Below are 13,280 nucleotides of genomic sequence, written 5' to 3' on the forward strand. Positions count from 1 at the left end.
CACCCTACCACTGAGCTATATCACCTCTTCTACTTCCTAAAAAAGTTCTGTTCTGGCTCTGCAAACTTGTCAGCATCTTAAATCTTCTAGCTAAAAATATGAATGCATGTTAGTATCCTTTAAAATCGAGCAAACACAACCTCATGAAAACAACTTGGGGAAATAGTCACGAGTACACGTACTTAAGCAGTTTCGGTCTTTAGGTATTTACAATGTAAGATGGTTGTTTTATTGCTCTATACACGATAAATACATGCAATTTTCCCTCAGGAATCAAACCAAACTTCAGAGATTACACTCAGTATGTTTCAAGGAACTAAGGGTCAATACCATACAAATGTTTATTAAAGCAACTACTGAGAGGTACAGTGGTGAATTAATATATACTGTACGTAATTTTTAATGATTATAACCACTGAGTGGACTGTTTTGGTGAATTGTGTTTGTTTCCCCTGGGAGACTTTATTCTAATTAATCAAGATCGGACATAACAAATGCAGTCTGTCAGCAGTAAACAGCTAAATTAATACATTCCATCCCATGGGGTTGTTCTACTAGGCTTTGCAAAGTACCTAGAATAAGAGTGAAGTTAGTACTGCTCTTTAAAACATTGTTACATAAAATTAAAGGAAGAATTAGCAAAGTTATGACAGAAAAACAAGTGCACAAAATAAAAAATATGCAGAATTCTCTATATGATTATCAGAATGATTAAGTATAAGTTGTAAATTGTCTTAAAACTACAATGCTGCCAGACATCCATGTCTCAAATTACTATTAAATTCAATGACATAAAAGATTCAATTATCATTTTTGGCCCTATTTTAAAATTATTTTAATATATATATTATTTACACATACATAAAAAGCTTATAAAGAACTAGATATATGAAACAATTCAAAACCCTTTTTCAAAACAGTAACTCCTTTTACAGAGTTGTTATTATAAAGGCAAAATTATAGGCTTCCTTCTTACACTTGGATTTTTGTTCAGAAATTAGAAGTCTGTGGCTATAACTTCCTGTTAGCATGAACTAAACCAAAAACCAAACATAACTGATGGGCACCAAACACTGCCTTTCAGCTATGCTTTCTTCTGACACCAGTAACAGACTTCAAAGGGAATTATTCTCTTAAATATATAATTTAGAAGTGACCCTAAAATGGCCCTTCTTGGAATACTAGAGCAAAACATCAGCCACAGCTGTAAGAAGACTTATCAAATAAAGTTGTAAAAAGCACGAAAAAAAAAAATATATATATATATATATACACATATAATTTAAAAGCTACTGTAGCAAAAATGGAGCTTTCTGTAGTTTTTTAAGCAAGCACTTTAATTTCACTTAAGGAGAAAGTAAGTGCTGAAGCTCACAGTTAGTTTACACTTTTAGAGAACTGGGTGAGTATCACATCGTTGTTATATTCCTAGCCTACTGGAAGTTGAACTTAAATGAAAGATTAAGTGAAGTAAATGAATCAAGGATGCTAAAGTGCCATCCTTTTTTGAGTTTTGGAATTCAAGTGAGATAGCAAATTCTTAGCGTTGAGAAATGACCTTGGAATAAACTAAAAAAATCCATGACATAATGATTCTGAGGAAGCTGTCACAAAGCTCAACATGTGGAGATTTAAAATAACTTAGGATAACATGTTTCTCTATGCCATAACATAAAAATATGTCATATATATACACTCATCAAAATGTACGATTTATGTTTAATATTCACATCTAATTCATTACTGTAGGCAACATGCCCAACTGGCACATACAGACTTGCCAATTATGTTCCCATGATTCTTTTCCAATCATATAACCAGCGCTTACATTTAAATAAGCAACCCATGATAAACCTCACTTTCAATTGGGACCATATAAGTGAGACTTTTCTGGAGGATCATACATTTCTCCTCAATCATGTGACAGGGGCACCTTCCATGCCAAGAAACCATCTCCGGCGGCTGAGGAACTAAGATAAAGAAGCCATTCTCTAAGGTGGCAAGACATAGTTCACGTCCCAAACATCTCTGGTCACGCTTCCAACAGAGAACAGTCTGTACTTAAACCTCATACAAAAAGCCCGCATTCACGTCTTCTCAGCTTGTAACAGTAACACCTGAGGATGGTATAAAGGCAAACAAACCCTTACCTTATGCGAGCTTGGTCTGTTGTGAGACAGTGGCTGTGTGTGGTGCTGGCTGCTGCTGTGAGCTCCTGCCTCTCGGCTGGTGTTTCCCAGCTGGGGTCTCCCTGGTCTAGCAATTGTTAAATTCACCCTCTCTCCACTGGCCTGGAGAAAATACATTATCACCTGTCATTAATGATACTTACCATTTTAAAGATCACAGGCAGGGAAACTGTGTATACATTTCTCAATCACAGTACCAGGCCTCACCCGGCAGCAGGGAGGACAGAAGGAAGTTATAGTTTTTTACGCAGACACACACACATACAGACACACACCCCCATATTTAAATGCTAAATTATTTTAGAGGTTCATGGCTGCCATTTTAAATTTAGGATCCTGCTATCTATCTTAAATATAGATTCATGTGTAGTACATATTAGAACTCATTTTTTCCTTGTTTTTAAAGTACAAGTCTTACTTACCTCATGCTTATCCTTGCTCATGACCACAACCCTCATTTTAATACAGACTGCTTTCAGAAATTGTGGGAAAGCAGAAGTCTTGCCCACGATTAAAGTCAATGTTAAGTAATCATTTTATTTTCAGTTCTTCAATTAAGAAATAACTGATAGGCAATTTTAATAACCTACTACAAATTACCTGCTACTCAAGCATTTTATTCAACTAAATAGCTTTAGATTAGCTCTTCAAAATAACCAAAGCATTCTCCAAGCAGAGTCTAGGGACCTGAATAAGGGGTAATGACCAAGGAAGAGTGTTTAGGAACTTAATACACTGAAGATTCTGCACTTTGGGTCATTAGATTACACTGCTGTGAAGTGCTGAACAGCTCCTTGGGTTTTATTTCAATATATACAGGCATCTTCATTACTGTTTAACACCTTATAACTAAAGTCATCATTTCAACCCACTTGAAAACAGTTTTTAGCAAACCTATTAATGGAAGTAAATTCTTAATCTTTTAAGATGGCTTGAAAGACAAAATTCTGTGACTGTGATGGAAGTGCACAAATTCACAGTGCTAAAAACACGTCAGAGGTTTCATTACAAATCTGAATTTTAATTAAAGAGGCAGAGGCAGGAGGATTATAAGTTTGAGCCCCATCTGGGCAACCTGGCAAGACCCTGTTTCAAAATAAAAAAGAGGGGTTGGGGATGTAGCTCAGTGGTAGGGTATCCCCGAGTTCAAGCCTCAGTATCGCAGAAAACACAAACAAGACATATAAATATAAGATGCTAAATAATAATATTTGCAATTCATTAGAAGCAAGTTCTGTTGCTGGGAGTATAAAACTGGAATGATCTTTTTGGAAGAAAGGTTAGCAAACTGTCTTAAACTGGAAAACAAAGCATGAAAGTCTGCCAGCAGAGGGGTGATTAAGTTATGGTACACGTGTATCACATAGCTACTAAAACTCGTGATGCTGAGTCTGTACTCACTTTCATCTATGGTGCCCACAACATACCGCTGACAAAGAAGAAAATACACAGAATTTACAAGATGAGGACATGTCTGTACTCTCTCCCTTCCTTGCAGACAGGGTCTTGCTCTGTAGTCCAGGCTGGCCTTGAACTCAGAACCCTCCTGCCTCAATCTCCTGACTGAAGATTACAGGTGTGTATCCTGCAGCTAACTGACATGTACTTTTTCTAATCCAAAAATACGAAGACTTAGGGGCTGGGGATTTAGCTCAGCGGCAAAAGCGCCTGCCTGGCAAGCGCAAGGTCGTGAGTTCGGTTCCTGGTACCGGAGAAAAACCAAAAAAAAACAAACAAAAAAAACAAAAATATGAAGACTTTTAATTTTTTTTTTTAAATAATCAAATTCAGGAATTTCAGTTTTCTACTGTTTGGGGAAAATTATACAATAAAATACAATGTAACTACAGAAATCTAAATATAAAATATTATCAGGGAAAATTTAGCTTCTACCTGTACAGCTATATTTTCCACATTTGGGTTAGGAATTCAGTGAGGACTCTATTTGGGAATCTTCTTGCTTCAGAAAGTGCACTGACTCTTCCACTTCAGTCAAATCCCATGAAACACCTAATTTCTTTAAACCTCAAGTCTATAAAATGAGACCAATACCTGAATCTCCTCTCAGTGCAAGAAAAGGAGCTGAGACTTGTGTTTTCACTGTTATGTGATTGTGTTGTAAACACATTTTATCAACCTGATGCTCAGTTATATTAATGACTGATTTTTTGGTAGCATTTGTTGCGCCCACCTCACGAGAAACACCTTTCAGCTTCACTATTATCCCTGCAGGGTACGCCCGTCATTAGCCACCACGGCATGCTGCAGAGCCCACGGATCTGCTCTGCTCAATTTTCCAATTGATCTGTCTTCATGCGCTTCCTGAAAACCTGCCTTCTTTCAGTAACGGCTACCTTCCCTTCACAGACACATTGTAGGACCAATTTTATGATGTGCTTGAAACACTTGAATTCCTTAAAATTTTTTTGGTTTATTTTTCCGGTACCGGGAATCAAACTCACGACGTTGTGCTTGCCAGGCAGGTGCTGTGCCACTGAGCTAAGTCCCCAGCCCCAAATTCTTTAAATTTTTGTAAACATGGAGTCCCTTTAGGTTGCCAAGGTTCGTCTTGAATTCCTGGACTCAAGCAATTCTCCCACTTGTTTCTAGAGCAGCTAGGACTATGGGTACCTGGCTGAGACAAGTTATTCACAAAAAGTATAATTTTTTCTCCTACTCATGTGACTCCTGAAGGGGAGTTATGACTCTTGGTTACTAACAATTCTGGTAACCACAGCTCCTCTGAGCCTAACTTTCCCCTTTGTTGAAGGTGGACATTGCCATCTGTTATATCTGCCTTACTAGGTGGAGCCCAGGGATCAAATAAGAAATAGATGTGAAACAGTAGATCCTGCACTGTATTCAAGGGATATAGTTTTTAGGAAAAAAAAAAAAATCATCAAAACAAGAAAGTTATTGCATGGATTTTGAAGGATTTAGGTAGCTATGTCTGATTTTCCAGTGAATGTCAAATGTCCGATGAATTCTGACGTTATGTGCCAATAATAACAAGCATGGCTGGGTGGAAGTTACAGCTCAGCCTTTGGCATTTACCTGGATGATCTGGGCGGCCAGCTCCGGTGTCCCATGCTTCAGGTCATGCCCATTGATGGCCAGCACCCTGTCGTTGCTGCACAGCCTGCCATCCTGAGCTGCCAGCCCCCCTTCCAGCAGGTCAAGGATAAAAACCCCCGGCTCATCTGTCCTTCGGACTAACTTAATGCCAAGCTGTTCACCAGAGTCCCGTTTATGAAGAACCACGTGGAAAACCTCTTCCCGTGGAGAGCCGCCATCAGAATGGTTGTGTGCTCGACTGCCAAAGCGCCTCTCTCGCAGCACAGTGAGATGCAGCGTGGTGCAGGGCTGGGAAAGGACAGCTCTGGCATAGTTATGAGACACATTGCTGATATCATAGTTGTTGACCTACAAAACAAATTATGATTCATATGTGACAATCTTTTTTTTTCCTAATTTGTAGAAATGTCTGTATGACACTTCCAATGGAAATCAGCATTGGAAATGCTATATAATCATTATTTACAAAGAAAATCTCTCTAAAGACATTTGAAAATAAAGAGTGTCTAAAATTAACTTACAATGAGTAGAATCAGGTACAGAATAGTAATTAGAATCATAGGTTTTGAAGATAGCCTTGAATTAGAATCCCCAGTTCTGCCATTTACTAACTGATAACCTCAGGCAGAACTTGTTTTGAGTGTTTCCTCATCTGCAAAATGTGTTTACCATCTACTTCACAGGATCAGCATGAGAACGAATAAACTACCTCGGCACAGAGCTACTGCTAATGAAAGACTACAGAAATGGAAATTCTGCTCAATCACAAATTTGCTTTTCCAATCAAATATGCTTTAAGCCAGAGAAAATAAACTGTTTTAAGAAAAGTGGCACATTCCAAGTATACGACTTCATTTTAGATGAATTACTTTTACTTTAAAATAAATGATTTTATTCTATGTCTTTAGCATACAGTATACATATATATATTCTACACTAAGCATAATTCAATGCTCATGTATCATTTGCTTATTACACTTTATAATCTTGAAATAATTATAGTAACTGATCCTTGGTTATGTCAAATTGCTTTGAAAATACATCCAGCTTCAATTATTTATCTAGTACATGAGCATATTTTTATATTTTATTTATTTTAAGACAAGAGTCTCACTGTATTGTTCGGTCTGGCCTGAACTCACTATACAGCCCAGGCTGGCCTCAAACTCACAGCAATCCTCCTGCCTCAGCCTCCCAAGTGCTGGGATTACACGTGTGCACCATCACACCCGGCATGAGCATATTTTTAGCAGTTAGCACAATTCAAATTCTTCTCTGACCTGGTCAGAGATGAGCCACATTCTCTGAATTATCTGTAATGGTACACGCTTTGGGTTAGGTGTTGCTGATCATCTGAAATCCTTCAATCTTTCATATAAATTCACAGTAAGCAAGGGCCCCCATTTTTTATTTATCTGAGACTGACAGTTTTATCTCTGGGGTTTTGTTTGTTTTGTGGGACTGACGATTTTGAACATGACTAATGAGTTTTGTTGATTTTGATCCGATGTTTTAGAATTCAATCAAATTCATAGCTGTCACACATGAATTTGCTGCATCCCCAAGTCTGCAACATCTATGCATTTAGTAGCTATCCAAGTCCTTGTGAGAAATGTTGATCAGCACAGGGTCAAGACCAGAACTTCCAGGTAGTTTTCAGGAAACCAGGCTGACATGGACTCAAAGTCAAATCAATGTTCCAGCCATTTAGCTAAAAGCTACCTACCTTTAGATTCAATTTTTCCACTTTATATTTGGGCATACCACAAAAAACTTTATAAAATACCTGGCTAAAATCCTGTAATATTCTCCAGCCATGTGCAAACACAGCCTCACATTTTCTTTGTGAAGTAGGTAGAGAAATCTACAACTGGAAAGAAGATTCATCCTCCATAGATGCATAGTTGCTAACGAAATTCAGAGAAAGTAGAGACCGAATAAAATACCATTTATTGATTTTGTAAAATAGCATTAGTGTGATAAACTCCATCACATTTTTGGGCCAAAGGTTTTTTTTTTTTTTTTTTAACCAATGCGATCAACACTTATGATTTTCCTTCAAAGTGAAAATGTCTGCATTTTTTATAATTCTGATCAAACTAAAGACATTCATTTTTAGTAATGTTCTAAAAGTTGTAGTATGTTTAATAATGCTATTGAATGGTACAAAAACAACATTTTTTCCTCCAAAACTGCTCAAATGGCTGCGTATAAATCTTTTTCTAAAGAATACCAAAAGACCCTATGGGCATATGGTCTTCCTTTGAAAAGAGTCTATTTAACAAAACAACATATATACATGTCTATATCTGCATTTAAATGTGAGGAAAGCAAAGCTACCCATTGTTAATTACACAAAGTTTGTTAGAACCACAGCTTAGCTCTCTGGTCTGCAAGTGAACCATCTCACTGCTGCTTGGGGGTTTCCAAATTGGCTCCCTGTGTTATTTATCCAGCGTATACAAAGTGGAAGTAGTAAAATCTGCCAAACAAGCATCTTTCCAAATGTTTTATTTTTGAATGACTGTAAATACTTCTCTGCAATGTAGGTGACTTTATTTACTGGCTCCAACACACCAGTTAAAAGCCAACCAGGAGTCAGGGCCCACAACAGCAGGGACTCCATGAGTCCATTAACCAGGTGATGTGCTCACACTAGTTACCGGGATGCATCATTAAACCAGATTAAGGACTGTCCTTATTGGAGTTATTAGTATACATGTCTCCACAAGCAATAGGAATGCACTGGAATGTCTATAATGCAGATTTTATAACTTGGGGTGGCACACAAAAATATGGCTGATTATTTTGGATAATTATAATTTTATCTGAGGCATAAAGATTCAGTTATATTACTAAGTCTTCAAAACAAAAGGGTAAAAAGCTCACTGATGAAATATATTTGTAAACAAAAATAAAAACTAATCTCAATGATATTTTAAAAAATATAAAAGAAAATAAACCCTTTGTTTTTACCCTTTAACTTTAGAAAAAAAGAATGAGCAATGTATAAAAATGGTACTACTTAATGCTGGCATACTGCCAGTAGCAACAAACAAAAGGCTAAAATAAGCGAACACTGAAATTATGGCAAGAAAGGGTAGATTACAAAAAAGATAAAACACTATGTAGGCTGCAGAAAGGGTTCTCTTGCTCTCCTGGCCTTGACCACCGCAGTGTGGAGAGGTCTGGGAGGGAAAGAAACCAGCTGTAAGATTCCCCTGCTTCATGCAAAATGGGGCAGGAGCTAGGAAATAAGGAGGGCAGGTAAGGTGTCCTCAAAGTTGTGCCAGCCTCACAAGGCCAGGATATAGAAATCTGATTTTACATAAACCGATTCAGCCATGCTTTCTGTATGCTTCTATTTCCCCTTAATATCTGACAATACAACACAACACAACAAAAATACTGCTTCAAAGTTTGTTCTGTCTCAGTTATGCCAGAGGCAACGAAGGAAGGATTTGGGGCTTACGTGCTAATGTGGAAATAAAATACCATGACTGGAACTCAAAAATGGTATGGGAGCCAAACCCACTGGAAAGGTCAATCCTAGCTGCCCTGGTGGCCGGTCTCCCACCTCACTCCAAAGACTTCAAGAACTAAAACCTCTAATCGGTCCTTGTTTTGCTTTAATAAAGGAGACGGCTATTCCCATTGGGATGTCACAACCAAATCCACTCTTCCACTGGTTCATCAAGTATTTCTTGAGCACTTATTAAATGTTATGAGAAATTTGTATCAAATCCATACAAGCACAGTTGTTTTAATCACCAGAAAAAGACTGCACATTTGGGTAAAACATTTAAACAATTTACTATAATTGATTGGGTGCCCAAAGCAATAAATGCTATCAGTAATTCCACAAGTAATTAAGTATTGAGGAGGGACCCCTGTGGGCACGAATGAATCAACAAAGCCTTCCCGATGAACGTAGACCAAGTTGGAACACAAGACAAGGACAGACTGAAATGTGGGAATGAGCCGTCCACAGGGAAGCAAGAGGAATCTGTGTCTGACTCCCCACCAGACTGCACATTCCATGGAGACAAGACAGTATTTTGCTTTTAAATGCATCCTTAGCAATAGTGCAGTGCCTAGCACACCATAAAAAATGAACTAACTGGTATGGCAAACACCAAAGAAAGTGCTAAGATTAACACGGGTTGCAGAACGGACCACAAAGCACAGGGACCTTGACTATTAGTCCGAAGCCACCACTGCTGGAGCCAAATCTTTGCAAGGAAAGCAGGTGACAGCTATATTAACTTGGCAGTGCTCATGTCAGGTTTTAAGGAGGAGAGCTGGGAGGCAGGAAGACTTCATGAAGGATTCTACTAAATCAGATACGATATAATGCAGGCCTAGACTAGAAAGGTAACAGGGAACACGGAAGTAAAAGTAGTATCAGCAGATCATAGCAAAAATTAACAAACAAATTCAGAGAGGGAAGCGTCCTCATGCTTGAGTTGCTAGAAAACCTTTTTTCTTGTTCTTGACTATTTCTTTTCTCTCAAACAAGTTACCCATTTTTACAGCTTCAACTATTGTCACACGGATTCAAATGTCCAGGCCAGTCTTCACATAAACTGCAGTCCTATGCAGCAGAATCCTTACCACCTCCACCCTCTCAGTCTGAACGAGTCCTCTAATGAAACACCTTGTCTCACACAACTTTTTTTGTTATATCTGTTTCTTCTGGAAAGAGCAGGTTACTGAAAGTGCAGTGTTAGCATGCTGACGGTGCACTGGGGAGTCGCTGGGAGATGGCTGTTAGGGTTTCTGTCTCTATCTCACATTCTCTAAACAAGGTCTGGGATCTAGCGCAGTGGCAGAGTGCTTGTCCAGCATGTGCAGGGCCCCTGTTCAATCCCAGCACCACAGAGGCAAAAAACTATCAGTAGCTAGTGCTGCATGGTTCTGCTTTTCTTTGAGATTTTAGTAACCTAGTGGTATACAGAAGGATGCATCAGACATGAAGCTAAGAAATGGATATGAAAACTAAGGGTGGAATAAACCCATGGAAGAAATTTCAGCAGAAGTAAATGTCACTTGGAATAGCCAGTCATGGAGGACAAGCCAGGAATTGTCTTGCAAGCCCAGAGAGCCCAGCACTGTTTCCAGTCACAGGGGGGATTGCAAAGTAAGGTGGGAAGTCTGCGTTCCAGGAATATGGTGAAATGGGAGAAATCACAGGTAAACTCTATTCTTCTCTGCATATAAAAACATCAAAACTAAATTTTATATAACTCAGGTTCCATAATATTTCACATTGCTCAACTTTAAAATTATAAGAACAAAGTGCAAGTTAACAGTCATAATAATTAAAATCAATACCTGAAGAATCTGGTCTCCAGCAAGGAGTCTCCCATCTCTGGCGATGATCCCATCCCTGTAGACTTCCTGGATGACAATGTTAATGAGCGGGGTTTCATTGCCACCCACGATGCTAATTCCTAACTGAATGTATGGATTAGATCTGTGGATTTCAATGGTGGTAATTTCTCCTTCTGGTAAACTAAGTGGCTGTTGTGTAGCTGCCAAGTTAAAAAATGGGAGAGGAAGAACAGAGAGAGAAACAAGGTTTTACACTCTGAGTCTCTCTGGGTAAGTAAGACATCTCATGTTACCATGCAGATGATTCACAACTAAACAATACCACTGGGTAAGAAGTAGAATGACAAAAACAAAACTCCATTAAAATTATCTAGCTTGGCATGCTCGCTCCGGGCATGCTGTAATTCTAACACCTGGTAGGCTGAGGCAGGAGGATCATGAGTTTAAAGCCAGGCTGGGCTATATAATAAGTTCATGGCCAGCCCAGATTATCTACTGAGACCCTGTCTTGGGAAAAAAAGATGCCAAAGGTCGTCTGTAAGTAACTAATAATGACCACAACGGTCAGATCGGTAGGATGACTCAGTGACCTGACGAACAGTAACAGAAAGTTATCTTGTTCTTGCCCCATACGATAAGAGAAAGTCTGAACCCCAAACAAGTACGAACAGTGCTGTACAGCAGAATGCAAACTTCGGTATATAAACTCCCAAGTGCTGAGAAGGTAGCCGTCTCAAGCCCCTAAGAAGAGGTGGATCTGGAACTAAGTCTCGGGAGATTAAAAGGGTCACACCCATCGCAATACAAATTTGAATATGTTAAAGGAATTGATAGTCTGTAAGAGAAAATGATTTCTGAAAAATACCTAGGGCCAACTACCAACATACAGCCAAGATCTACAACTACAGGTTCTGTTTGTTTCCCAGCAGGGTGGGCAGACAGAACAGTGGCTGCTCGAGTATGACGTTATACAGCCTGCATTTCCAGTCACCAGCTGGCTGTATGAACTTGATCATTTCATCTCAAGCTTCAGCTTTCTTATGTTTTTAAGAAAACCTGTTAAAGTTGTTATAAGCATTTAATTAATTAGTTCACAGAATGTGTTTCTCAGTACAGTATCTGACACAGAATAAGCACTTAACTGGAGCTATTTTTGTTTTGGTTGTTCTTGATGATGTTGATTTTGTACGTTGAGAGTAAAACAAGTTTCTAAGCACATACACATGACTACTGTAGTAAGAAGCACGTGAATGACTAGTGATTCACGGACTTCAGTAGAAAAGGGGTGAGGATGGATCACCTTCCTCCACAGTAAGACCTTATGTTTTATTTCTAAAATGCAACTGCTAGACTGTGTACAGAAGAGGGTGACATGGTACAGTATCTCAATAACGCAGTTTTTAAAAAGAGGACAAAGGTACGTGCTGGAGGACTACAGAGAAGGAGGGCAACAGGAGAGAGAGGAGGTATACAAGAAGGGCGGGGACTGCACATACCATCGGCTCCGGCGCTCTCCTCGAAGGCAGGGTTGTCCAGGCCAGGCTCCTCGGGACAGACCGGGAGACACGCTAATGTTGAGTTCCGCTCGGCGGGCACTGTGCCTGTCCCCATCCCAGAACAGTCTGTTTCAGGGGACAAAGTACCTGGAGGATCGATTACAGTGGATCCACTTTCATTTTCACACTCCGTCTGAGTTTTACTAGATTTCCTTTTCTCCAGGGCAACTCTCCGATGAGAGGCTCCGGGACATCTATAAAGAGTATCAAGTAGTTTCCGGATGATTTGAAAAGGAAAAAAAGGAGGGTGTGAATCAGTAGCTTATATCTCAAAACAAGAATAGCAATGGCTTCTATGCAAAAAAACCTAGAAGTACTCACAAGCAGTATCAGCTCTTACCCTAATCTCTACTACGTTCTTACCATTCTACACAGCAAATTAAAAAAAGCCATTGGCATGTACAGTGATTTGGTAAATACCTCAAAGAATACTTCAGCAAAAAACAATACTCAGGTTTACAATAGTCACCAGAAGACACCCCAACAGCTCTTTCTGTACTGCAAGAATGATTCCGAGAATCGCATTATGTCACCCTTTTTACAGGTGAAATATCTCAAGCAAAGGAGTGGCAATTAGCAGTCTTCTTCCACTATGAACGGTGCATCTTTAGACCTGGAGTAGCTACAAGGCCGCCTTACTCTCTCTGTGGCCACATTACACATTCATTCATTAGTGGGTCTCAGTACATCTGAAGCTTTACAACTTCTAGTAAGGCACAGTAAGGGGCCAAATAAGTTTTGACAGACACAGCAGACAAAAATATATCCCTTACACTGTAAAATCAGAATTGCACTAGTGGCATTATAGATATACTGTGAGTTGAAGAATAAATTCCAAATATACTTGGAAAACATAAGCACAAAGAACTGTTAACATGCTCACTTTATTTATTTAAGTGAACAGGAAGAGCACATGAGTAGTTGTTTTAATTAATAACCAACGAAACGTTTAAATAAAAGCTTTACATAACAGATACTAGGAGCGATGTTCAGGTGCCAGCTCCTTGTCCTTGACTGGAAAAAGTGACCCATACTGTCCAGTTTAAAGAGCCAGAGGAAGACACAGGATTGGCGAAGAAGAGCTAGCTCTGCCCTTGGGAGGGGCGGGTGGCCCTAGCCCAGAGGC

At 39.1% G+C, this 13,280-nt stretch overlaps 1 protein-coding gene across 1 annotated transcript in view; it reads right to left on the reverse strand.

Moving 5' to 3' along the window:
- Lnx2 (ligand of numb-protein X 2) overlaps positions 1-13,280 on the reverse strand; it is a 41,127-nt gene that overhangs the window by 11,225 nt on the left and 16,622 nt on the right. Inside the window, exons 3-6 of the mRNA XM_005406356.2 lie at positions 12,095-12,348; positions 10,599-10,798; positions 5,244-5,612; positions 2,151-2,291 (exon numbers count right to left, since the gene is read on the reverse strand). Of these exons, the coding sequence (XP_005406413.1) occupies positions 2,151-2,291; positions 5,244-5,612; positions 10,599-10,798; positions 12,095-12,348 (964 nt within the window). The remainder of the gene's footprint in view (positions 1-2,150; positions 2,292-5,243; positions 5,613-10,598; positions 10,799-12,094; positions 12,349-13,280) is intronic.

This window comes from Chinchilla lanigera, unplaced genomic scaffold, assembly GCF_000276665.1.
Source record: "Chinchilla lanigera isolate Chin_1 unplaced genomic scaffold, ChiLan1.0 scaffold00096, whole genome shotgun sequence".
NCBI classification, from domain to species: domain Eukaryota; kingdom Metazoa; phylum Chordata; class Mammalia; order Rodentia; family Chinchillidae; genus Chinchilla; species Chinchilla lanigera.